Genomic DNA, 27,657 nt, shown 5'->3' with positions numbered 1-27,657 from the left:
CTGTAAACTTTTAACATCCAGGATGTTTAACTAACATTATTTATTTCCTTTGTAACACTGATAAGTTCTGCTTACATTTGCATTGTTTTTTCTGGGTACATCGTAGATAAAACCATGTTAGAGAAACTACAGTATGTAGCACTTTAGAGGCTGTTTTTAATCAATGTGGGCTTTCGTAGTTTTTCTGAATATCACATTTTGAAATTTGATTTCAAAACCTATCACCACCAGCCCTCCGACAAGGGACCTTAGTATTACCATCAAACTTTATCTCTCAATAATTAGTTGTTTTTGAAAATTATAGATAAGTTCACATAGAACAAGCATATTGAATAATGCTGCTATTAAAGCTCCAAATTGCGATAGCAAAATTTTTATACTGGAGCACAGAGCATGATACTGGAGTCTATGAGTGTTCTACAAACATTTCAGGACAAAAATCGCCCAAAAATGTCTAACCATAGCAAAAATCCAGTGGTTTTCAACGTGAATAGTTCAACAAACTTGAAAGCAAGAAAAAGCTATTTGAAATTAAAATATGTACAGGGCACAAGATTGCCTGATTATAATGCAACCTTACGGTTTCTGTTGGTATAGAAATTAACTGAACTGTTTGGAACCTATTTCATAGGAAATTCGAGAGAGTTTATCTTTGAAAACTTAAAATCAACGGTGAAACTACTAGACCACATATCTCGGTTTGCAACGTTGTAGACTTCCTGTCATACATTATTTTTTAAATGGAAAACTACTCAAGGAAATTCCTGCAAATGTCCATGTTTTTTTTTCTCCGTGCAAAGAAAACTCGGAAATTTCAAGAAATGATATTGATTTGTTCTCCTTTCATAAAATAAGACTGGAGCAAAGATTTTCAAACACCGCAAACAAGACACATGGTTTAGTAGTTTTAGCGTTGATATGTCGTTTCTTCACTTAACTTGATGTAGACCGCTTCGCTAAAAGTTTTATTTCTGTGGAAAGGAGACTCTCTTTTCCCATCAACATTGAAATATGTGTGCTCATTAGGACCAAAAAAACATACCTTGTGGGGAAGCACTGGTTTAAGACTTCTGGAGAAGTATTTGAATTGGTTACCCTGCTTGTGGACTTGAACTCGCTCTCCATCATACTTAATCTCAGAGTACATACCATTTGGGCATTTTTTCATGGCCATCTCCACTGATTTGCATGCCTCCGCCTGTAATTCAGTAAACAGCCAAAAATGGAGTTTACAATTTAAAATTAAAATAACGTAGGAGAATTGCAAGTGAAGGGTTTGAAACTATGAATCAAAACAAAAATAAAAATAATAAAAAGAAAAGGAATATTTCTTGCAATCATTATGCTATTAATAGATTATTAATTTACAAAAGGCCTCAGGGCATGATATGTAAATAAATCATCAAGTAGCTACATAATGGCCGTACAAAATATTCCTTTTCTCTTTATTTTCTTAATGTTTATGTTTGCTGCATTTCCAAGTATGTTTAAGTATAAGTGAAAAGATTAAAAACATAAAAAATTATTGATGATCAAAGCACTTGCGAAAGAAAACTATTAAGAGAATATTTTCATCTTGAAAGAAATTTATAATCGTTCCTGAAAAGATAGCTGAGTGGTCTTGAAGATTGTGCTTAACCAAAGCCACTTTGAACAGGAGTTGGACGTGGCGCACTTTTATACCATTTCCTTCTTCTTCATTCCAAAAAGCTTTTATTTATTTTACCTTTTAGCAAAAAATCAATAATTGGAGCTTACATTACAGATATTTCATGCCTAGAACAACTAATCACACATTGAGAAGTCTGAGCTTTGAGACTTCGAATCCTCTCAGACTCACCTTACACAATGTATTGATTAATGCAATCGAGGCACACAACACAGGACACACGGTGGCCCTGTTGTGACGTCACGTGACACAATTCAACCTGTTCAGCGCGGTGCGCGTAAACAACCTTGTATCCCCGATGCATTACTGTAAGGAGAAACAACTTTTCGCTCTTGTGAGCATCCTGCACAACGTATTCTAATAAGAAAAATTTTGAAACTCCCCACGACAATAGCAAAGCAAGTACCAAGTTTAAAGAAAATCGCTTTGGCCAATTTTTCTCTGGAAGGGCAGAAAGAGTGGGAACAGCAGTTTTGTATAAAGTAATTAGGACTTAACAACATTGGTAACACAGGAGTGAGAAGGTTGACTCCAATATTCATCTTCTTTTTTGGAGACAATGAGGATGCGTTTGCAGATCGTCCATGTTTCAGAGCTTCCTTAACAACTGCCTCAATATCTTGATTTGCTTGATAAGCTTGATATGCATCTTCATGAATTGCCGTTAAACTGCAAAGAAAAGAATACTTGTCTAAATAAATACTATGTGCAAAGAAAAGAAGTATCATATTAGAGGTCAAATCGAACAGCTATAACTTAGTGCTAATAAGGCAATTTATGAAAACTCAGACTTTGAGATAAGAAAAGGAAATTTAAAATTGAAACTCGAGGCTTCCACACAAAATAAAAGAAACAGATGAGTTTCCGAGGAGCACAAAGATTTTAACTAAAATCAAGTTATTTATAATCGGCCCAAAAATACTGAAGTTCTTATTTGAGTCCTCTCGTTATGGCTAATGTTGCTGTTAAAAACTTCAAAAACTTATAGGTTTACAAGGTTTTTTTTCCCCCCTTGAAATTTACACAAGTCAGACATGTGCGTCTTCCTACATCAAGGATGATGTGTGCAATTGAAACACACCGATGAGTACTTACATAGGTTTGGCTCCAGCGTTTATTCGTAAATCTCCTTTTATCAGTCGGATGACCATTTTTAAATCATTAGAGGTACACCTGAAATTAAAGAGCAGCATTATTAAAAAGAATGGTGATGTTTTGATACCTTCATAAAGCTTTTTATCTCCGATCATGTAACATTTAAATCTTCTGACATCTTTCTTAACCTGTAGATACCCAAGACTTTTTTCATAAGTCAAGTCTCAAATTGACCCATATTTAAATACATTGATTTTGGAATGTTATCTGTGTTATTTCTGAAATTTTGAAGGTTAGAAATACTTGTTTTGAAATTTTCATCTTTTTGGTAACATACTGGCACTTTTTTCACCCCTCTTCTCATCCTCCATATGTAACACTCCCCCCACCGGAAGAGATAGTTGGGTCAATTTTGATATTCGGGTTTAACCCAATTGGGATTTCTAGGGGTAGTAATCAAAATAAAATTCCGTAACATAACATGACTCTTGCTAAAATTCCAATTTTCAGACGTGCGCTCTTTTGAGCGCTTGGGTGACATCCACTCTTCTTTCTTCAACATGATCATTGATTTGAACACATCATGGCATATTTTGATAAAATTAACCCTAACTTTTGACACACTTAAAAAATGAGAAACACTTCAACGCCTTTTTTGATGAGGGTGCAGTGATGCAACTACTCATGCTTGATAGACGTCCGTTTCGCATCTGCAATTTTTTCTTTCCTGTTGTTAAATGACTTTGTGTCAAGCACCTGCACTCTGCAGCCAACTTTAGACTAGTGTGTGTGTTATTAAATTAAGTTATAAGAGGTTAGGTACCGAATTTATAGCTGTAGGAGGGTAAAAGACATAGAAAAACGGACATCTGCAAAATTAATGGCGTGAACTCGCAATGGTCCGCCTTACGCCAATACTGCCGTGCTATAATAAGGTAGAACTCCGTATGAACATTCGAGAGTTGCAAAATTTCTTTCGATAATATGCTTATTTTTGAGGCAAGATATGAATATTTTTCCTTGAAATTTTCAGGAACTTTAGGTGAAATTGCGAACGAAATTATCTGAAAAATTGGAATAAAAACATTCATGTGTTTCCCGGTAAATTTGTGTTTTGTCAAAGGAAATTTGGCAACGCTTGTAAGTTCATCCGGCTTTTTTCCTTAGCATGGCAGAATAATGAGGTGACGTGGTGACGCTCGAATTCGAGAGAGAAGTTAAAAAACGAGGCCTGATTACGCCTTTCCCATCTTCAGTTGTGTTGCTTACGTAGCCCTTGAAGCACCACTAAAAATAAGACAAATGGGTCCAACACAACATGGGAGTAGCGCGACAGCAAGGACGTGCGTTGATGACGGCGCAGAGATACAACTATTCGTACTCGATGGATGTCCGTGTTGCATCTGCAAAATTGAAGGCGCCATGGCGCGAGGCGTGAGCTCGCAACGATCCGCTCTATGCTGCTGGTGAGGTCATGCTCGGATTCCGGAGAAAAGTTATGAGACGGGGCCCGATTACGTTTCTCCTAAATTCGACTGCATTGACATTCGACTTTTTTAGTCTTTTCAATATGGTGTCTGATTTTTTTATTACGATTTATTTGGAAAGCTGCATCTAAAGCTCTATGTACCGGCCCCATGGGCCCCATCACTTAGCAAGGTGCGTTTCTTTAACATGCCTCGAGTCAATTTTAATCGGCTTGTGTATTTTGGGATTAAGAATGCCAAAATAATGCTTCCATAAAAGGAGCTCAACCTCTTCAGAAAGTTTAACACAAGGAATTTGCAAGGAAAAATAAATTTACAGCTAATATTGATCCTTAACTCGACTAAATACATTTTACTAGGTATTCATGCCCATTTTCTTACGTAAAAAAGGGGGGGAAATGCAGATTATTTATATCTTAAGTTTACACGCAATGGCATGTAATGTCGACCACAAAAAAAATCAGCAAGATAATTCTATGTCAGTCTTACATGAAAAATAAATCTTAAGTTTCATTTCTTGAAAAGGGATGAAAAAATAATGGAGAAGTTGTCTTTTTGCCTTCTACCTGAACATTTATTGTATTTTAGGTACTAACCTCAGGGGCAAATGGAAAATTAGTTTCACCCAGTGGTGGAGCATGAATGATCGATTTCTCGATATTTCCATATTTGAAGCTATCGTAAAGAATCGATTATTATGATGCCTGTAGCGAACACCCTGCTCATCTATCCTTTTCCATAGGTTTAAATAGCAGGTCAATCGATGTATCGATGTATAAAGCACGCCAATCCACTGGTTCCAATAATTTGAGCTAGCTACTTCCTGCTGGATTACAACTTCAAAAAACAGTGTGAGGATGGGAAGCATAAATTATGTGAGAGAATATTGATGAGATGCTTACTTGACAGCAATTTGTTTAAAGTGCGCCATTTGATCCTCTTCTTTTGTCAACATTGTGAGACGCTCCAGGAAATTGTCAACGTCCTGAAGGGTTAATAGGCTCTTTTTAGCGGGCTTTAGCTTTTGACTCCTGTCAAAAAAAATTTTGATAGTTTCAGCGATGTCGCCCTGCTCCAAGTCTTCCAACATTTCATCTTGGTCCGCACCAAAAAGCTACACAAAAATAAACGGATTTTAAATTTTAAACATTCATGCAATCTGAAAACCCTAAGTTTTCCTTTTTTGCCTAGTCTATTGTTGAAAATTTTAAAAAAAAGGAGGAGAAATCTGATACTTCTGGGATATATTTTTATGCCTGGATAAGACTTTTCAGCTAACAATGAAATAATGACTAACTTGCATTTGAAAAAAATCTAAGTTCCAAATGCAGCAACTCAGTAGGTATGAGTATCCACTTTGGTCTATTAAACATGTCATATGGATAACAAATAATAGAATGATGAAACAGGGCTGGGTCTACACATTTCTGCAGGGAAATCAAAGTAAAAAAAATCCAAATATTAAAATTAGATTCACAAAATCAACACCCGTGAGATTTATTGCTAAACTATTGGGGTGAGGGGGGGGGGGGTTGTTTGTTCACCTTAAACTGATGCCTAGGAGTATACTATGCTGGGGTCACGTCAAGAGATCTGTACCGATCGGTAAGTTTCGGATATCTTCGACTTTGATTTTTCCCACGGCAATGTTATACCATCCTGTTACTTACGGTGTTCTGGCCGCATTTTCCGGGTTTTACTCTTGTCAGATGACAAATATACATAATTTAAAGGAAGAAATTATAAGTTATTCCAAGAAATGACAATTCTGCTATTGTGTATTAAATTCAACATAGAACTAATATTCTCATGATGACAGATGAGAAAAGATTATTCCAGCATCCTCCTTCCTGTAGGAGATGCTGTTTACTGTGGCACTAACTATGAGCAACCAACACAGGTTGGGACTAGTCAATTTCATGTGTATAATCTTTGAGCTGTACAGAATATGTCTTTAAGCTAAAGCTTAATCCTTGTTCTGATCCTATAAGTATCCCTCACAACATCAAATGAACCCTGATTGCAAGCTAATGCTCTAAGAATAATTACCATGCACCGCAATCAATCCATGGTTTTTCATATTTAGATTGACTATTTTTGTCTAAATTCTAAGAAAAGCAGTAAAATGCATGAATTACACGGCCACTAGTGCTACCACTGATAACTTACACGACTGAATAATTTAATAAGTTGTTTCGACTGTAGGTTGTAGACCCTTTTAACTGTACCAACACCAGGTAGTAGCAAGCGACACCAAAGGAGCAGATCACCTTTGAACCCACCTGTAAATAAACAAACGATCAAATAAGTGATAATAGTTTAAGTTTTGGCAACATGTTGCTCTACAAATTGTAAAGTTAAAATGTTACTTGATTTTCTGTGAAAGAAATAGAAAGATTAAAAAAATTAGACAACGTCTGATGTGTACACAGGCTAATTTTGATTATAACCGGTCAATTCTTCCGAGTAGACTCCGGAAAAACTTGAACAAATTGAGACCAATATTTATCTGAACAAAGAGGAAGAAAAAAATAAAAGTCTCGGAATTAGAAGCTATAGCACTACACTTAAGTATCCCTGCTTCGTACATGTTTCAGATACTGAGTAACCATTTTTTTATCAATACTAAACTTGGAAGAAACTGGATGGATTTCAGAGGAAGGAAAAGAAGGAGGAAAAACACGGATGAAGAGAGAAGAGAGGAAAGAGGGCGAGGAAAATCGTAGAGGTTAAACACGATAAACTCAATGCGGAAACGTGGAAAACACGCCTCTAAGTTGGAAAAGGTAAACTGACGTCCAAGTGACGTACCCATGCGTCATGCCGGGCTTTGAAGAGCGTGCGCGGAGTTGCAGTGTTGTGGATGGCCGTGCATCAAGTTGAAGGCGCTACGAGGAACTCCCGCGACCTCGCCTCCTTTTCGAGTTCAAGTACACGTGTACAACGATCAATGACAATTGAGAGCTCCTTTGAGTGATATAATCAGCCTACGGAATTTTAGTCTCAAGCCGGGCTTTAGATAATTCAATGTTGAGACTCAATTGTAAACTAAAAAGAAATATTGCCTTATTCCACTTTTGGGGGGAATTAAATTTGAGCCAAAGTGAAAAAAAATTGATTATCTCTTTATTCTAAGGCAATGTGCTTAACGGGAGTCTTTTAAATGCATGTAAACGAAAAAATAAAAGAAGAAGAAAACGTAATTCAAAACGGATGACCACAAAAAGTAAATGGACTGGAGGGGTTATGACATGGGCCGACTCCCTCCCCCCCCCCCCCACATTTTCCCTGTTTCTTGTTTAGGTTCGTTTCGTTACAATTATGAGGCAATTCAAATTCTTCATCTGCACAACTTACTCAAAAGAAACACATCTAAGGGTTAGAAAGTAGCAAAAAAGGGTGTCATTTTGCATGAAACAGCCCTCTCGCAGAATACTGTGCAAGCGGTTGTGTCTGAGATGACGTAAATTTTTGCGCACTTAATAATTTTTTACCGATGCTGTTTTTTTTTTTTTTTTTTTTTTTTTTTTTTTTTTTTTAAACAGAAGAAATTTGCTGCTTTAGCTCAATCAATAAGTTCATTTGAACTAGATAAAAAGCAAAAGAGAGACTCGATGTCAAAAATTTAGGCGTTACTGCTCACCGAGATAACACTTCAGCATTATTCATACTTGAGGTACACTCTGTTTCTGCAGGTTTAATATCCGAGCAGCATTGAAAAGCGCATGCGCTGTTTTTGTAAAGATCGGCTGAAAGATGAAGTCGACGCAAACATCGCGTGGGCCAGTGGGCCTTGACCCGCGTGGCGCTGCATCGTGGGAAACTGATAAAGTGATCTCAAACGCAAGCGGAACAAGAGTCTTTCAGAAATCCCGTCCTGGCTACATAAGCAATGTAAGCGTTGCTTTCCTTCTGCAACTTTTTATCGATTAATTTTTTTTCAAAACTTCAAACGGGCAGTTTCAACCAGAATTATCCTAACCGCATTTTACGTTGCCTAATTTTCTCCATTTTTTATCATTTTACAGGAGAACTATGCAACATGGCGAACTGAAACTTTTCGCAAAATCCCAGTATGAAGAATTTACTTACTCCAGGACTCAGTTTTATAGAAAAGAAGAAAAAAATCTGAGAGGAAATTGGACAAACACCCGGGGTAATCAGACTACTTCTGATTAATACTGTTCAAATATGAAATGAGGGGCTTGGAGGAAAAGGCGCATAAGTACAGTTTTTGCTGTTTCGAGAAATACGTGTTTGTAGTGTCGAAAGGGAAGGGATGCTTAAGGCGAAAAGAAAGTTCGAACTGACTTTTTGATGCTTAAACATTGTAACGTGGGAGTGAATTTCTCACAGAACATACATTTGGACTAGTTTTAATTATAATCATTAATATTTTCATTCATGATTCTCATTTTTCAAAAACGGCACTTAAGCGTTTTGTCCTCCGAGCCCCTCAGATATGACAAATGAAAGCCAGATAATCAACTCAAGTTCAAAAGGCCATTTACAAATTTTGGGAAACTTACTTGAACTTATTTCATTAACCTCCACAGCATCAATGAAAATCCAGCCTCGGAAATTTTACTCGGCAAACACAATTTCATGAAATGACCTATAAATCTGGCAACCTTGACTAGCCTGCAGTTACCGTTTCCTGCCATGACTGGGTTATTGCGCTTTATATTTTACTATCTTCCTTTTTTCTTTGTTTTCAATCGAGCGGACACTTTCAGTCGGGCTGAAAAAAAAAACGCCTGACCTCTCAATTTTATTATCGGATTATGCCAACAAACCGTCTGATTAGACGCATTGTCCGCGATAAGATTCACTTGTTTTCGGGCTTATTTATACACTTAACCCTCCATTAACTCTGCCATCCTCCGCTTTTTAAGGTCATGTCTTTGCAGAACCGTTCTCCCTAGCACTGGCGCAACAGTTGCACGAAAAAAGAAAAAAATTGATGTGACTTGCGTTTATTTTTTGGCAAGCTTGGCAAAAGATACGAGGGCATTTTTATCAGCGCCTCGCGCAGAATATTTAACTTTCAATTATGATTAGCGTTTAAATAATGAAAAAGAAGCAGAGATTTTAAATTATCATGAACCGCCTCTCCTCCTCTGCTATGCTATGGGACCGAGCGACGACGACGCGGCCAAATCGCCTTCAATTTGTCGTGACGCAACCATTGCTTACACCGGAGCTGGAATAGTTGTATCGTCCAATGCGTTGTATCAGGCCAGGCTGGCATGAGCCCGCGTTTACTTCTGTTACCAAGGTTTTTTTTAAAGATTAAAATGGAAGCTAAGATCGGCGTGAGCATGTTGGTTAGTGACTCTATATTCTAATTTTCTGGAGAAAAAATATTAAAAAATTAATGACTTATACCCGATGCAGAAATAAGTTGGAAAAAATATTGTACTATTGAGTTCGTGCCCGAATTCATCCATCGATGTTGAAATTCAAAAGCCTATGCCGTGATTCTCTTACTGGGTCTAATACTGGCCTTAACATGGATCTGAATGATGATTGGGGGGGGGGGGGGGGGTATGGGTTACAACCAGATATACCCTGCTCATCTACTTTTTTCAGGATTTATTTTTTTCTTTTCTTTGTTTTTCTATAACCGAGCTGAACGTAAAAGCTCGCGAAGTTTCGGATACAGAGGCTAGGAACCGCCTGCCTTCCTGGCGTCATCGGCGCACAGTGGCTTGAATCAATGCAAAAGGTTGGTCACAATGAGGAAACTTTAAATGCTTATGACTCCGTTGAAAACAAATTTGAGGTTTTACAAGTGGTTTCATTGCATTGTTTTTTGTAAAAAATGCCTACCGAATACTCCTTGGAATTTGAAATTTGAGGAAACAAACTTGAACATTAGCAGTTATTGTCCACAATTGAAACAGTGAGAACGAAAACACACCATCTCTGTAACTCGAAAATGCTTCATTTTCATTAAAGACAGTCAATTCTCACAATGGTCATTGAAGTTAGCGCATCTGTTCCAGCTTGGACCTTTAAAGAAGCCTTCAGTGCTTGTCCTTCGAAACCAAAAATCTTCTTCTTGGACTAACTTCTTTACCTACTGTGCAGTTTTGTGTGTGTCTTGATAATTTTCATCTTTCCGAGTTGGTGTGTTTTCGTTCTCACTGATTCGATTTCGTGTGCGACCTCTTCCATCGTAATAGCGAAGTGGAATGCCACTGTGCGGCGAAGCATAGGAAAAACGATTGTTAAACGTTCAAACGCGGAAGGATCGCATCATGATTTGTGGATACGCGGGCGTCAGCGACAGATGAGACTAGAACGTAGGGCCGACACGAATCTTTGTAGATCGGAGACCGAGGGCAGTAATCATGGGCTGTCCACCCACCTCTCCCGCCCCCGCGGGCCCTCCTCGCGTTTAGCTCATTCGCAGAAACTCCGGTTCGTGATGGATTGACCGCAGCTTTTATACCGCTCAAAAAAAAAAACGGTTTATTACGGCTTTAAAACGGCTTTAATTGAGCGTTTTCTGCGAAATAAATCCAGGTTGTCCGCAAAGGAATTCAAAATCATCCTTCAACAAATGGCTCGAAATGAGTTCCTGAAAAAGTACCTTCCGCACCGAGAAGTGTCCGGCATAATGAAGAAATTACTTCATTTCAAAGCAAACTAGCATCCGATTTGTTTCTGTAGTTTTTTGCCCAGCTAGGAGTTTGAATTATCGAAAATTAAGTTATTTCTTACTTATGGTTTGAATTGAGAATTTTCAATGTTTTCGCTGTATCCGACGTTAAGAAAAACATGTTTTGGAAGTATTCATGCTATAAGGAACTACATTTGGGTGGAAATGATGGGTTGAGCTCGTTTGAGCTGCGTATAAAAACCAATGTTAAGGTGAGTGTGATTCCTTTCGGGAGAATGGAAAAGTGAGGTTTGACATAAAATAAAAAAAGAAAACTAAAGGGCAAAATACGCTAACTCATGAGCCGTGGGCATGTGACAAGAGCGTTGTGGACAGGGCTCATGAGTTAAAGGTAGTCAGCGTCGATCTCGCCATCCCCGGTACTGGTCCCGACGCTGACGTCACCGGCGCGGCGCTTTATAGTTCTCATTCATTCTTATTCCTTCTTTCCCATTCGTCTTCGGTTCCTTTTAGCATAAACATGTCCTATCTTGATGCTTGGTGCAGGTACACGGATCAGTTGGAAGTATTTATGCTAAATGGAACAATGTGCAAGTGGAAAGATGGGGTGTGTTCGTCGTGAGCTGGATAAGAAACAATGTAAAAGTGGATACAGTTCCTTTTGAGAGAATCGAAAAGCGGAATTTGACATTGAATCAAAAGAAATTGAGCGTTAACTCGTGAGCCGTGGACATGCGACAAGAGCCTTGTGGACAGGGCTCATGAGTTAAAGACGAGCGAGTACGAAAACGGAGACGGCTTCGTTGTCGCTGACGTCACTGGCGCGTTAAGATCCCCATTTATTTTTATGGCCCGAGCACTAACGAGCACGCCCCATCTTCCCGCTTCCACATAGTTCCATTTAGCATAAATACGACCAGATGGAACTATACGGAGGTGGAAAGATGGGGGTGTGCTCGTGGAGGCTGGATAAGAAACAATGTACATACATAAAGTCGCTTTTATAGCGCCGCCTCGCGCTCTGCGACGCCCAATCGCCATTGCCCCCTGTCCTCCCAGAGATCATCAGGCAATTGGCACCTTCTGATCTCCTCTTCCACCCCTTGTCGCCAACCTTTCACAGGACGTCCACGCCGTCGCCTTCCGGGAGGAACCCAATCGAAGACCTGCTTGGGCAACCGGTCGTCTGCCATCCTTCGCACATGTCCATACCAGACCAACTAAGAAACAATGTAAAAGTGGATAATGTTCTTTTTGAGAAAATGGAAAAGCGGGATTTTCAATTAAATCAAAAGGAATCGAGCGCTAACTCGTGAGCCGTGGGCATGTGACAAGAGCCTTGCGGATGAGGCATGAGTTAAAGACTGACGACCAAGACGTTGTCGCTCCCGTCGTTCGGCATCGAGCCCGGTCGTCACCGCTGACGTCACTTGCGCTTTTAAATTCCCATTCATTCTTATGGCCCTCAACTAACGAGCATACCGCATCTTTCCACTTGCACATAGTTCCACTTAGCATAAATGCGTTCATTTGAGAGTTGAGCCTGGTAATCGATGGGTGTGGGAGGGGAGAGGCTACAAAAACAGGAGCATGACGACGCAGCATTTCGTCGTCTCCTGGACGAAAGAACGTAACTCCATTTCAATGTTGCCAAATTTCCCCTCGCAAATTGCCAATTAATCAAGAGAATCTTGGGCATTTCTGACTGAAAAATTCCCTGATTTTTCTCGAGATTTTAAGCAAAAAACAGGCCAATTTTGGATGAAAATCGCTTACGTGCATTTTTGTAAAAGAAATCAATTGTTCGAGTCGATTTGGCAACCTTGGAATGGAGTTACGTTCCCTCGTGCAGGAAACGACGATTTGTCGAGATGGGCCGGTGGAATGCGGTGCATTAAGATGATTTCCGATTCGCGAGAAGCGCGGGCTACGCAGCAGGTGGACGTGGAGGCAAACAAACTGCATATTGCAATGTGACGTCACGGCCCACGTCTTTGATCTCTACGACCGAACATCCTCCAGATATTGGCGCGAGCCCGACTAGTCCAAATTAGCTCCAACGGCTCCGAATCGGTTTCCCTCTGTCGCAGGCAAATAGTGAAATCAGGCATTTTGTCAAATGCCTAGGCAGATAGTCAAATTTTGACGGTCTACAAAATTTTGTGAATTTATGGCGAAAAGCTCACGATTTTTCTCTATTTTTGGGAAAATAACTCATCAAGCCTACGAACTCTTTCTGTCTCTTCCTCTTCAATTGCTTCTCATATTTTTAAACGTTGAAATTCCGAAAATTCTGTATTTTACGACATGCTGAAAATTTCAAGATCAGTATCGCCTCAGGAGCTAAAAATTGTTTAAAATACTATTGTGGGCGCTGAAATTGAGAATTTTTTCTTGCAGGAGCAATGAATTATTTTGTCTGAAATTAGGAAAAGAATCGGAATTTCAATCCAATTAAATTAGAATATTTGACTATTTGCCTAGACATTTGACAAAATGCCTGATTTTACTATTTGCCTGCGACACCTCTACTCCACCGTACAGCTCTCTAGATTTGTGCTTCCTTCAGGCAATAGTATCCGGTCCTAAGTCCTTAGTAAATAGAGAGAGAAGAGGTATCAGGGTGTCTACCGGCTGGAAAAAACCAAAATCGGGGACAGTTGAGAACTTTCGGGGACTTTTTTCATGAAAATTGGGGACATTTTTACCAAGATAGACGAGAGAAGAGCCGCAGGAGAAAGCGACATAAAATGAAATATAGATAAATTCGACATCGAGCTCCCCAAGTTTCGGACCGTTCCCGCCGGAGGACGCCAGCGGGGGTTCGAATTTCTGCCGCCTGGCGCGCAACCGTTACACCGTGAAAATTTGAAATTTTCAGCGGAAGATTCTTGTCACTTTTTGGGGACCTGGACATGAAAATCGGGGACATTCGGGGACACTTTTCCAGAATCGGGGAGAATCGGGGACTTCTGAGGACAACGGTAGATACCCTGCACCGAAAAACGGGGGGAAGGGGCTCTTGATAGGAGGAGGGCGTTTGACGATATCGTTAAACGCCCAGTCAAACGCCCAGCGTATACAACTGTGCTAGGGAAGAAAGCCGTATGAAAATTCAAATTTGCAAAATTCCTTCCGATCATTTTTGCCGAAGTTATGAATATTTCCACTTGAAATTTTAGAACATTTCGGGTTGAATCACAGCAGAATGTTTCTTGCTCCTTTCCTCTTTTTTTTGGAGGGGGGGGGAGGGGGTTATGAGGTTGCAATAGACCGATTCTGTTGCGAATTCCAACACCAAATCTTCTCTTCATGAGTGGATTTTGGAAATTTCTTTATGATCAACAAGTTCTACACGACGTTTTGATGAGGATGCGTTGTGCATAGTTTCTCTATTCTCACTTTGTCTACTGCTCCATTCCAATCGATCATTAGTGCATGCGGAAACGCACAATTCCGAAGCATTGAGAGGCTATAAACTAGGTCAATAGATAAACTGACCTGGGGTAATGCGAGAACAGATTACACTCGCAACAGTCGCACTTCACACACACACCTTGTCCTCTTACGAAATGTCCTCTCCTGCCGATGGAATGGTTTAAATTTTGGAAAATAGCCGCATAACATTTATTTGACGTGTTACAGAATCTTGTTAGTCTCAGGATGGCTCCAGTGTGTAAATACTCAAAGTTATGTCGAAATTATGGACAAGTTCCTGCATTCAATACTAATATAATATAGTATTATAATTACGACTAGGAGACGTGGTGGTTGACGTTATTCACCGCGTAGTGTGGACACACTATAGCTTCTTCCACGTTGCATTTTTGAATCAGCAATGCACCAGTTTGATAAAACACCGGAAGAGATTAGGCAAGGTGTAACACGGGTAAGCTGCATTTAATTTCAATTGAGATTAATTTGAGGGAATCATCGATTGTGGAAAAGACTTCCTTATTTTTCTATGATCTCTTCACTTTTTCTCGTTCGGTAAATTTTGCAGTAGATCATCTGGGTTCTTCAATCGACGAGTACTTGTTATGCTGTTGTTTTCCGACTGAAAAATTACGGATTTCATACCCGCACAGCAATTTAGTCAACGAAAAATACACTGAGAAAAATGTGCCTGTTAAACGTGTAATGCCGCGACAGAACCCTTCGTTAAATCAACTGTATATATTTGTAATATGACCAGCCGTCTCTTTGAAATGGAAATACTTTTTAAAACAGCGAGATTTCTTATTGTTCCAACCAGAGATTACTGACACGACATATTTCGCAAGCATTTCTGTTGATCCAACGAGACATTTTTCTCAGTGCAGAGGTGAAAAAAGGGCGAATACATAGATACGGAAAAAAAACCACGGAAGTTAATATTCGTTTTTCCAGTAAGAAGAGATAAAGGCGAGAAAAAACGATAAAGCTAGATGGAATCGTTAACAGATAATAAAAATGAAAACTTGAGCAGAAATGAAGCTTGAGAAGGCAAAAATAAGGCGATCGACGCTAAAACTGGGGAAATCTGATGGAGGATGAAATCAAAACTTAAGCCGGCTGCAGAAAAGAGCGACCGGAGAAAATCTGGAGGTCGTAGGGTGGACGGGGTCGAGATAAGACACCAAACACAGCTGGCAGAGGAAACTAGACAAGCCGCGATCCGCACGGGACATTGACGGCAATGAAAATATTATTTGCCGAATAATTAGGGAAGGGGGAGCCATGAGATATCTTTGACTCTAAAAAACAATAAAAGTTGTTAACACGGACAGATGGACACCGATAACACCAACAGATGACTTCTTGATTGCGACTAGAAGTTATCGCATCTCTAATTACTTGATTATATACGAAAAAAATATGTTATGAATCATATTCGATGGTGATTCGATGTATCGTTTGATTCAAACCAATAGAACATAACATCAAACAAAAAGTTTAGGATTTACTTTGGAAAAATACTCTCACCATAAATTGTGCTGAACACTTATCAAGTGGATTGCCGATCACAGTGACTGAATTGGAGTGATCGGATCACTCCAATTAAAAATAAAAAATAAAAAAAGAATTGAAAAAGCTGAAAATGAGAAAATTCCTATCGATTTCACTATAAATTGCTATGTAGTGCTCATGAGAATGAAAAATCTATCTTGAAAAACCATAGAGTACATAGAGTCAGCTGGCGCCATGTTCTGCTCGACGAGTTCCGAGCCCGGTGTGCGCCGAGCTTCGGTAACTTTTTCGATACATGTTCGATCCAAAATGACGCTGTGGAATACGTGGTAATTCCTGATAATTCGACCCCGAAACGCGTCCTATAAAATTAAATTAGCGCAAGTGAGAACGCGATATTTTATCACTTTCTTACAAAAAAATTGAAAATGGTGATAGAGGAAAAAAACTGTTCCATAAATGGGAAGGGCCCATGAGGCCGGAGCCCAGGGTGCTGCCCTGGCTAATCCATTTAATGGACCACTAGACAAGGTACGAGTTTTAGCATTAAGATACATGTTTTTCAACCAAAATTTTACGTAAAACACGATACGCACAACGAAAATTACCGAAATCAACTCCTTACGAAGATATTTATTAATGATTCTTGATGCGTGAATTAAAACCACCCGCTCATGAAAACTCAATGCTCTGCGTGATTCACATCGCGCGCTAAACGTTAACATGACAGTCTCTACGATATAAAAATCTGGCGACCTCTTGACGCTTTGGCTCAGCTATAGCAAATTGCTTATAACCTGAACAACACATGGTGGGAAATGAACAGTGCTCGTTTCAGAGGCTTGCTGAAACTGTTATAGTGCGCGATTTGACTCACGTAGAGCTTTGAGTTTCTTGTGAGCGGGCAGTTCAAAATCCGCGTAACCAATGTGAAATAAAAAGATCAATATCTTTGTTAGGAGTTAGTTTCAGTAATTTTCGTTGCGCGAATCGCGTTCTGCGTAAAATTCTGGTTAAGAAACATGTATCAGAATGCTTGAATCTGTGCCTTGTCTAGTGGTCTATTATAAGGATTTGTAGTTTTAACATTAGCTGAATGGTTAAGATACTAGCAACGAAATTTGCATGATTCGTGCACTATTTGATCGTTGAAAAAAGGTATGTTGATATCTCGTCTGGAAGTTGGTTTCTGAAACCTCTCGCACTTTGTCTAGTAACCTACCGTGAAGTTGAATTGTTGATACATCGATACGAATCGAACTGTATCATGTTACATCATATGATAGAAATCGATTCGGTCATAACGTAAGAGTAGGCAAGATTAGCATCCTTGGCATGCCGCTTATAATGCACTGCTTCTCCGAAGTAAGCATCTAACTCCATTTCGACTCAACTCCCTAGAATCAAGGAGTTATTATGGACGGGAGGGCTCATGTTACATTGCAATTACACCCTCACGTCATAGAAGCTACGACATGTCCAAAGTTGCTTATCAAGGCGGACGATTGATTATGAAACGGGAATATTGACGAGACAAAATTCGTCGACCTCCTGGCAAAAGGACATAACTACACTTCGAGATGAACCCTGTCGTCCCTATAACTCAATGCTTCCCCCAATTCATCTTCAAAAGTAGTTAAGCTCTTATGTCGGTCAAGCAACGAATTGTTAGACGCCAGCGGGAAAAATTATCAGCACTTATCGCTTGCTAGATGAACATAAGCGGCATGGTGACACCAAAGTAACAGCCCAAAATATCTAGACTGCTGCTAAACGAAAGGTCGTGAGCCTTAGATAACGAGCGAACTAAGAATAATAATAAAAGCCTAACTTTCGGTAATGCGTTGCAGAGACAGTTCTAGAAACTGGCGGAGGTGACGCGTGGTGTCAAATCGTACTACTGCCGGAGACGGAAAATCTAATGAAATTTTATAAAATTGGTTTTTGAAGGGTTAATTTCACACATTAGTTTGAGATCTAATAAAATTTCGGGAAATGAAAATTTAGGAGGCTTGAGAGCTTATAGTACAGAAGGGGCCAAGATTTGTACGTTTCTATTGTTTTTCTCGCGGATTTTCTGTTCATATGTGTTTATCTGCAAGACACATGCGGCGTCCAAAAATCTGGAATTTTCTCATTACCCCTGTTTCAGACGCAAATTTTTGCATGAAATCCTGGGATTTTCTACAATCATCCCCGAAATTTCTTGGGAGAAACTTAAACTTGACATGCATTTAGATCTGAATTGTTAATTTTTTTCCATATTCAGGCTAAATCCTCAGCTTCTATACGGAAAAACAACTTTTACTAACTGTTTGGATCAAATGGAGCGTGCTGAGCCCTACAACTTCAGAGTCCAGTCCTACAGACTGTGGGTCTCAGCATTACGGCCTCATTAGCTGGCTAGGGCTCAGCACTAAGTTGTTTTTCCCGTGTAAGAAACTCAAAGACACAAAGATTTGGAAAAATAATGTTCTCGGAGCAGACAATGGATACAAATATGGCTCTTGACTTCCGCACTCTCTGCTTTTTCTGAAATTAATTCAGGGCTCCGCCAGTCCTGCGCGTCACGATTAAATTCCTTCCCCAGTCACTAGGAACCCCGAGTCCGATTCTTCTGAAGAAATGTTCTCTCCGTGTAATCGGATTAAGTACGTTGAGAAAGTTTCAGACTATACCGGATGCGTAGGAGCTTGGATATAGTTTTTTAATGACATCTTCCGATAAATAATTATTTTCAAAACCCCAATCCACGCAATTGTCGGGGCGTCGTTCATCATCTTGGGAGGAAGACCTCAATTGAATTGGTGCCGACATGATTAAAATCGCTTATTCGACTGGGTTTTTCCACGATGCTTGCGGTTAAACCGTCGTTCCTCTAACATAAACGTGTATCTCGATTTCTGCATGAGCCCTTGAAAGCATAGATTTATATGTAAAACAAAGCTCACTTGAAAATCGAGATGCGTCCTAACGTCAAAGGAGCGAGGAAATGAGCGGTATGGGCGTCATGATGGATAGCGGCTATCGGATCGGTCCACTGCATCGATCGATCTGATGAAACGCGAAAGAAAAAAGAGACGGAATCCAGATGCCAACATTATTGATGGACGCGAACAAATTCCTGTGACGTGTTTGGTGGTGCTCGCGGTGATAACAGATTCGAGGAGGCGATTTCAGCGGCGACGGATTCTGGAATGAAATATTCATTTTTCAAGAGGTTAGGATTTCAATTGGTTTCGCTATCGGGAATTTTGATTCGAGGAGATATGGACGAGAGGTAACAACGCTTCAGATTCACTTGCAGTTTAGCGTAAGAAATTCGAGACGCACCTCGAGGACCATTCAGATAGCTTTTGATTTCTGCGATGAAGAATTTTCAGGTGTCAGAAATTTTGTGAAGTTTATGTTTAAGATGAAACAAGTGAGAGAACTGAGCGCGATAATATCCTTTGTTTCTAAATTGAACGATTATCGGAAAAGACATGGCAAAATAACCGGCTCTGCTGAAATACAGGTGTTCAAATGGGAAATGCCGCCAGATGACGTCACAAAGCGGTACATTTCCTTAAGCTTTTTTTACACTATTTCCTGTGTCAGGAAAAGTTGAAAACATGCGGAATCAGTTCTTTAAGCACCAGATGAAGCAATAAAAATGTTTTAAAATTCGGCTGCCCGGTGCGTTTATCGTCATGGAAATCGCCGTATGGGTGAAGGATTTATACTACGGAAACAAAAAAATTATGACAAAATTCAAACTTTCCGCTCATGGAAGAATGAATAATTTACTTGGGTTAAATTGCTTACTAAACGCAACGGCTAAATGTAACTATGACAGTATCAATAACATAGAATAATATAAAATATGGCGACCTCAATCTTGACTCATTGGCTCAGCGATAGCAAGCTTTACACATTTTGAACAACACAGGGTGGGAAAGAAACATTGCTGGATTGGGTAGTCTGCTAAAACCGCTGTAGTGCGCGATTTGACTCGCGTAAGGTATTGTTTTTCTGGTGACCGGGCAATTCAATTTTCCCGTAACTAATGTACGATAAAAATTGCAATAGCTTAGCCAGGAGTTGATTTCAGTAGTTTTTGGCGCGCGAATCGTGTTTTACGAGAAATTCTGGCGAGGAATCATGTATTAGGGTGCCTGAATTTGTACCTAATACTTGTGTTTATTAGGCGGTACATTTTCTCACTTTTATATAAAATATATTTTTATACTATTTCTAGTATCTACCAATGCTAACGATCTTTTTTTTCAGTGTACCTGGTTGAATGATCAATTCAATCGAAAAAAGCGAACATAGAGAACTTCCCTAACCTTTCTCGGAAAAAGTATTTTATCAGGAGAAACGAGGTAACGATGGAATGCTCCTACGGCGCGGCGTTGAAACACAATATTGGCCTTTTAAGCCCCATTATTCGATGCCGCGATTATTCCAAGGCGAGTTCGAATAATCGACCCATATCCAGTGCGGCCGGCGTTGAACGCATATTAGCGCCTGCAAGCCTGTAGAAATACTTCACGCATTGCGCCTAACAGTGCGGTCGGCCTGACGCGCACGTTAGCGCCTACAAGACTGCATGAATACTTCTCGCATTGCGCCAAACACAGCGCAGTCGGTCAGTTGGCGTGAAGCGCGTATTATACTGAGGAAAAACTTCACGCATCGCTCGCATAGCACGGTGCGCGCGTCAATCCTTGTAATTCCTCGGTGTCAGATCCACCACTCGTGGTGCGATGGACACAATATTCAAACAGTGTACAACGCGAGCCTGCAATCTTCATAGCATCGTGGAGATTTTCCTGCTTTCCGTTAACTTTCCCACTAGGACTACATGTCATCATTCTTGACTCTCGGTTCTGGTTTTTACCATAACTGAAGGGAAAATATTTATCATCATTGTAACGATTCAGAAACTCGTATTTATATTTAAGTTTTCTTGGTTTCGTAAAAAGAAAGTAGAACGAGCGAAAATATCGCGTCGAGATTTTCGATGGTTTTATTTGAGATCATTTAAGAAAACTCGCGGAACCGTTACATAAAAACAGTTTGTAGCTTATTGAAAACATTGATTAAGTGGTGCATAACGTTGCAATCTGAGATAAAAACGCTTTTTTCCGCGTGCATCCGTCGGCTTTTGAATCCATTCATTTCTTAAATAACTTGAACACGGTTGTTCTATGATATTTTACGTGTGGTGTTTTTTCAGTGGTTGGCGGTGGCGTAGCGGCCACAGGCCCCGAGTCTCTATATAATTCGATGCTATGTTTGCTATAGTGGCGTGGCTCGCTTCGCGATACATCGATTGATCTGCCATTCAAAACCATGGAAAAGAATCGATAAACAGGGCGTTCGCAACTAATACCATAGTAATCGATTCTTTACCATAGCCTCAAATAGGAAAATATCGAGAATCGATCATTCACGCTTCGCCGCTGTTCGCCTCCCTCGCAAAAACTTGATTTAAGCGAGATTAATGCTCAATGGATTGCACAAACATTGCGTGTACAGCTGCACGATCACTTTTGGCCGGTCTTTGACCCCTTGTTGGACGTATCAATCAAACGACTTAGGAGAAGGCCGTTAATGCGATTAACTCGCAATGGTAGAAGCTCAGGTGTTTGACACTCATTTCTGTCCGGTGTTAATTGACCAATTACCCTTATATGATACCTCGTGATTTAATCCGACTTTGCAAAACATGCAGGGTAGTTCGGAGTTGAAAATTCAGTATGTATGTATTGGTCGCTTTTACAGCGCACCACAGCAGCGGTCTGTGACACCCGCCTGTCGGAGGATTCTGTCATGGTAGACAGAGATCCCCCAGAAGCTCGTATCTCTCCATCGCTTGAAGATTAAGATTCCTCAAAAAAACCATCTCTATGGGAGCTAGGCCCTCTAAAGTTCGGAGAAAATGTTTTTTGTTGTTGTTTTTATACAATTTTTATGGGTCAAATTGGATGAAAATTTGGACTGCAGTATTTGTAGGTACTCTAGCCCCTTTTTGCTGCCCCCCTAAAAAGAAGAAAGTGGGAAAAGAACGAACTTTTCCATACAAAATCATTAATTTTTCCGAACAAGGATGTATTTGTAAGACGGGAAAATCTGATTTTGTATGGAAAAGTTCCTTCTTTTCCTACTTTCTTCCTTCAGTTGAACTTTCCTCGAGAAAAATTCTCCTTTATAATATGAAGCCGTCTTTAAGTCGTCCTCAAGCATTCGTTAATCACGATATAAACCATATTTGGACCGCGTTAAGCAGAAAGGAACTAAGTAACTCCAGATATTGCCAAATTTAACTGAGCAATATAATTGTTTACATGAATACGACTGTGCTGATTTTTGTGCAAATTTCAGTAAATTGTCTGCATAGTAGGAAGCAAATTCCTTGTAATTTTCAAAGGAATCCGCACACACGGTCTCTTGTAAAAAATTAAATTGCCCGCTCGATTTGGCAATAGCTGATGTGGCATGGTTCCTTTCTGCTTAACGCGGTCCGTTTGGGACTTCCCTAAGAGCAGAAGAGATAAAACACGAAGTATGCAACGGCTATGAATATTGACCTGAGATCTCAACCACTGAGGTTTTTTCTCTACGCCTTGTATTGGTGTTGATGACAACCTTGGATTTCACTGCGCCAGAGACGATATCTCCCTCTCTATTTAGGGGTACGCGGAAGCGGTCCGCTGCTCAGCGCGAAATGGGGATCAAAACTAACCAAGCACGAAATTTAGCCAAGAGGTTGCGACCTCTCAGAATTGGATGATGTCAGAGCTTGATGTAATGTCGCTTAATTAACGGACGGACGCTTTGCACTTTATCACGGCTCCTGCGGTTTTAGCCATCATCTACAAGGTTACCCGATCCACGATTCATTTGCCGTCATCAAACTAATTGAGGACGAATTGCTATGTGTCAAGAGAGTTTGCCTGGTATAGGCTCGAGTTAGAGAGGATACGGAGCAATGGGGACATCCGTGATTTGAAATGATGGAAGCCGGTGGAAAAAAGGTTCATGCGAGTCTTTCCGTGCAACTGAGGGGAAAGGGACATAACTAGGAGGGCAAACGTCAACAGTACATGATGATCACTGTAAGATATCAATTTATACAGGTTGTTGCTTTTGCTTTAATTTTTCTGGGTGGAAATTCCGATAACGAACGGTGTGATTACTTATGTAACAGACTCCTGATAATATTATTAAATTCAATTAACGATTATTCCATTTTTTTCAAATTGGAATTCAAGACGGGTAATTTGATAAAATACTCGTTGAGAGTCACGATGGTCGGTATTTCTCGATAACTGCACCAATCATACAATGTCGGGCGATACCTAAAACCGGCTGATGTTGGCAATAAGACGAAGCTGATTTAAGGCTCGAGTGCCTTGAACTCAAGCATAATAAAATATTATATATTAGAAAATATTAGTTCTATATAATTAGTCTAATAATAATATTGTCTTCTATTTTTGAGGATTTCAGTATTTGCGTTTTTTTAGTGTAGGCAACATAGGCTCCCAAATGGTCGAAAAATGGCATCATCGCAAATGTCACGCTTATTTAGAACACACCTAGAGTGCCTGTACAGCGAGAGTATAGACAGATGTGAAACTCCATCAGGCTTTCACCGATGCCTCCGCGAATAAAGTTAGGGCCCAGAAATGCAGCCAACCTATGAATTTCAATTATCCAGAGCGATTTACTAACACAATTGTTTCGAGCGATCGTTTATAAAACACGTATTTGACTTAGTTTTTGCATAAATTTACTCATTTTTGCGGAAGTACGCTCATTTATGTACATTCTTAGCCATCTTGGTTAGAATTGGAATCTGCAGGCTGGCAGTGAAATTTTGTGCGTTAGAAGTTGGTTACAAGGGTGGCTGCACTTTTGGGCCCTAAGCCCTCCATGAAGCGATCTGTCCATACTCTCGCTGTATATAGGTACTCTAGACACACCAAGACACCCTTTTACTGAATTACTATCCTACGGCGTTGAAACACAATATTGGCCTTTTAAGCCCCATTATTCGATGCCACGATTATTCCAAGGCGAGTTCGAATAATCGACCCATATCCAGTGCGGCCGGCGTTGAACGCTTACAGGGATTTAGAGCTGAGGTTTGAGGGAGCATCATAAACGGAGCCGCATCGGCGCGCGAGGCGGAGGCCCGGCGCGGACTTTCATGCCGCTTCGATCAGTGCGCCGGGGGAGCGCATATGCCGTTGAGGCGACTTCACCTGGTGAAGCCGACTCCCGGCTCCTTTTCTGATGCTGCATCAGTTTTGATGCTGAGTCCAGCATCAAAATTAGCGGCTTCAATTAGCAGACGCGTCGGACGCCAGCGTCCCGGGCCCGGCTGCCGGTCGGCTAAGGTGCGGTGGCGTTTGCGGACGTGGCGTTTGCGGATTCTAAGAATCGGGTGGCGTTTGCGGATTCTCATATTTTGACGGTGGCGATTGCGGACAGGCGGAACAGGGCCGGTGGACTTTGCGGACCAGAGAATTTCGGCGGTGGCGATTGCGGACGGAGGGGTAGGCACCCACATTTGCACTCCCCACCCCTGCGCTGTATATTAAAGAGAAAAATTACCGGAGAGGCTCTGGATTCCTTTCCGTGGATGTAGAATGAAAAAAATATTAGTATTAAACATTAGTATTATATCAGTATAAAAACATATAAGCAGTGATCATACAGTAAATTTTTAAAAAAGGCATATCAGAAATCAAGAAACTGAAAAATCGTCAGTTTCAGTTCATTTTTAGGATGAAAAACCTGTTGTAAATTCTAGTCTAAAATTACTGAAAGTCAAAAAATAACATACGAAAAATGAAAACATATTTTAATTTTTTGACTTTCAGTAATTTTGGACTAGAATTTACAACAGGTTTTTCATCCTAAAAATGGACTGAAACTGACGATTTTTCAGTTTCTTGATTTCTGATATGCCTTTTTTAAAAATTTACTGTATGTTCACTGCTCATATGTTTTTTACTAATATAATACTAATGTTTAATACTAATATTTTTTTCATTCTACATCCACGGAAAGGAATCCAGAGCCTCTCCGGTAATTTTTCTCTTTAATATACAGCGCAGGGGTGGGGAGTGCATATGTGGTGCCTACCCCTCCGTCCGCAATCGCCACCGCCGAAATTCTCTGGTCCGCAAAGTCCACCGGCCCTGTTCCGCCTGTCCGCAATCGCCACCGTCAAAATATGAGAATCCGCAAACGCCACCCGATTCTTAGAATCCGCAAACGCCACGTCCGCAAACGCCACGTCCGCAAACGCCACCGCACCGTCGGCTAACACCCTTCCTCGGCGTCCACTTCTTAGAACTTCTCGGCGAGGCGTGGGCCGCCGCCAAGACAAAGGGGTGTTCCGCGAATTCATCGCCGAGTCCGAGGGTCGCGATCTTCTGGGACAGCCCCGTCGGTAATTAAGCTGGGTGCCGGGTCCGAAAATTGAGGCCGTATCGGGCCGCAAGCCGACGGTCCGGCCTCAGAGGCCGAGGCCCATGTTGGTCCCTGAGCCAGCATCAAACCTCAGCATCAGCGCTTGAGGCTGGCTCGGTCGGCTCTCCAGCATCGGGCTTCAATGCCCGAAGCCGGCGGCCGGCAGGTTGAGCGCATCAGGCTCGGAGCCGTATGCCCGAACGGCCGCTACCTGGGCATACGGCATTGATGCTGAAGCTACGAGTCGATGCTGTACAGCATAACCTCATGAGGCGCCTCAAATGCCTGGAACGCATATTAGCACCTGCAAGCCTGTAGAAATACTTCACGCATTGCGCCTAACAGTGCGGTCGGCCTGACGCGCACGTTAGCGCCTACATGACTGTATGGATACTTCTCGCATTGCGCCCAACGCAGTGCAGTCGGTCAGTTGGCGTGAAGCGCGTATTATACTGAGGAAACACTTCACGCGTCGCTCGCATAGCACGGTGCGCGCGTCAATCCTTGTAATTCCTCGGTGTCAGATCCACCACTCGTGATGCGATGGACACAATATTCAAACAGTGTACAACGCGAGCCTGCAATCTCCAAAGCATCGTGGAGATTTTCCTGCTTTCCATTAACGTTCTCACTAGGACTACGTGTTATCATTCTCGACTCTCTGTTCCAGTTTTTACCATAATTAAAGGGAAGATATTATAGATTTACATATTTATAAATAGATATGTTATATATAGAAGATATATCAGAAAAAAATTATAAAAAATACTGTGAAATCAGCTTTTAGAGCACTTTCAGATGAAGCAGTAAAAAAGTTGCATGCACATTTTCCACAACTGACTCATTTTTTCCTCTTAAACTCTGAGTCGACGCGACTGACGCGACTTCCTCCGACTTCAGATTCGCTCACGACTAAGACTACTCGCTCTTCAGATCGCTGAGTTCTCGCGTGCGAGCATCTGGTGTGTTGATTGTTCCGTACTAAAACTCAGAATCAGAATTCTTTCGACTCGCAAAGTGACTTATTCCTACACTGTAAGCTATACCAGCTGATCAGAGTCACGGAAAAGGTTATCTGGAATCGGTCCACGGGCGTTACTGAAACGGCTTACATTTTGAGGAAACTATGACGAAACCTGTGTTGTCCTCTGGGTGGGTAGACATTTTCGAAACTTTCCGATCATTAGCGGTTTCAAAGAACTCTTACCGGAGTCTCCGGGGCTCACGTTTGCACTGGCGTGAGCGCCGCTGTGCGCCACCTGGCTTCCAGCCTTATCTTTCCAGGTCCAGCAGGCCGATTATGAACGATCGAATTCAGACGGGAATTCTGATCGATTTGGGGACGCTATCGATTTAGAAAAGCATTGCGCTTATGGGCCGGTCAAATCGATAGGACACAAATCGATGCAAAAATGCAGAAATACGGCCCTAAATCGATCAGAATCCCGAAATCGATGGAAATCCAAATCGATGGGTCCGGACCCATCGATTTGGATTTCCATCGATTTCGTGAAAAACCAAGTTTTCCATCGATTTGGGTTTAGTTTCAAAGATGGCGAATCTCGTGCTAGTCATTGAGAACTACGAAGATGTTGTAAATGAAGAGATAGAGGAGCGAATACGAATTGAGGAGAGAAGAATATTGAGGAAAACATTAAGGGACAATTGCAACTCATTTAACATGCCAAAAAAAGTATTCCAGCAGAATTTCCGCGCAAATTTACGCGCGGATTTTTTTTTATTTTTTTTTTTTATTTTTAATTTTTTTTTATTTTTTTATTTTTATTTTATTTTTTTTTCCTACGCAAATTTTAAGGCTCCTTCTGTTCGTTATGTCTTTATGATGAATTTCTCGCTCGGAAGAAGTCAGTGGGAAGTGTTCTGCGCCCATGAGAATTTTTTGAAAATCAATATCCATTGTACATTGCCAGTCAATCAACTCGGATAACTAAGATAACATAAAAGAGGGCGGGTGGGTTCATTCCCTCCCCCCTCCCTTAAAAAGATTCGTCTTAAAATTGGAAGTATACTTATTTATGAAACTTCAGCTATCGCAATAAATTGGATTTTTTTTGGCTTTCACAAATCTCGACCCTCCCTTCCCCCCCTAAGTATCGCGTGGAGATAAAAGTTCATTGACTGCCTTTGGCCGTGTACCTACAGTAGACATTCCATATCTTGGGCTCTACTGGTCCGATTTTGACCAGAGAGGACTTAAATTTTTTATACAAAGTTAGCTTGGCTGGAATCAGCACTTGGAAGATGTGCACGAAAGTATCTAGAGAAAATAATCTACGAATATTATTTCTCAGCAAAACTGGAATATTCTATGAATTCTATGAATATATCCAGGA

At 40.7% G+C, this 27,657-nt stretch overlaps 2 protein-coding genes across 9 annotated transcripts in view; one reads left to right on the top strand and one right to left on the bottom strand.

The window, feature by feature from the left end:
• Positions 1-27,657, bottom strand: part of DNAlig3 (DNA ligase 3) — a 235,932-nt gene that overhangs the window by 93,788 nt on the left and 114,487 nt on the right. For all 8 annotated transcript variants that reach the window (XM_072296516.1, XM_072296512.1, XM_072296501.1 and 5 more), the window contains exons 4-8: positions 6,421-6,533; positions 5,154-5,365; positions 2,765-2,842; positions 2,168-2,338; positions 1,043-1,199 (exon numbers count right to left, since the gene is read on the bottom strand). In XM_072296516.1, coding sequence (XP_072152617.1) covers positions 1,043-1,199; positions 2,168-2,338; positions 2,765-2,842; positions 5,154-5,365; positions 6,421-6,533 — 731 coding nt within the window. The remainder of the gene's footprint in view (positions 1-1,042; positions 1,200-2,167; positions 2,339-2,764; positions 2,843-5,153; positions 5,366-6,420; positions 6,534-27,657) is intronic.
• The window catches only part of LOC109038690 (uncharacterized), a 102,391-nt gene continuing 89,344 nt past the window's right edge, over positions 14,611-27,657 (top strand). The window contains exon 1 of the mRNA XM_072296562.1: positions 14,611-14,768. The gene's annotated coding sequence lies outside the window, so the exon portion shown is untranslated. The remainder of the gene's footprint in view (positions 14,769-27,657) is intronic.

Source organism: Bemisia tabaci, chromosome 1, assembly GCF_918797505.1.
Source record: "Bemisia tabaci chromosome 1, PGI_BMITA_v3".
In the NCBI taxonomy this organism is placed as follows: Eukaryota; Metazoa; Arthropoda; class Insecta; order Hemiptera; family Aleyrodidae; genus Bemisia; species Bemisia tabaci.
The sequence above is the reverse complement of the archived record's forward strand: the minus strand, read 5'-3'. Positions and strand labels throughout refer to the sequence as shown.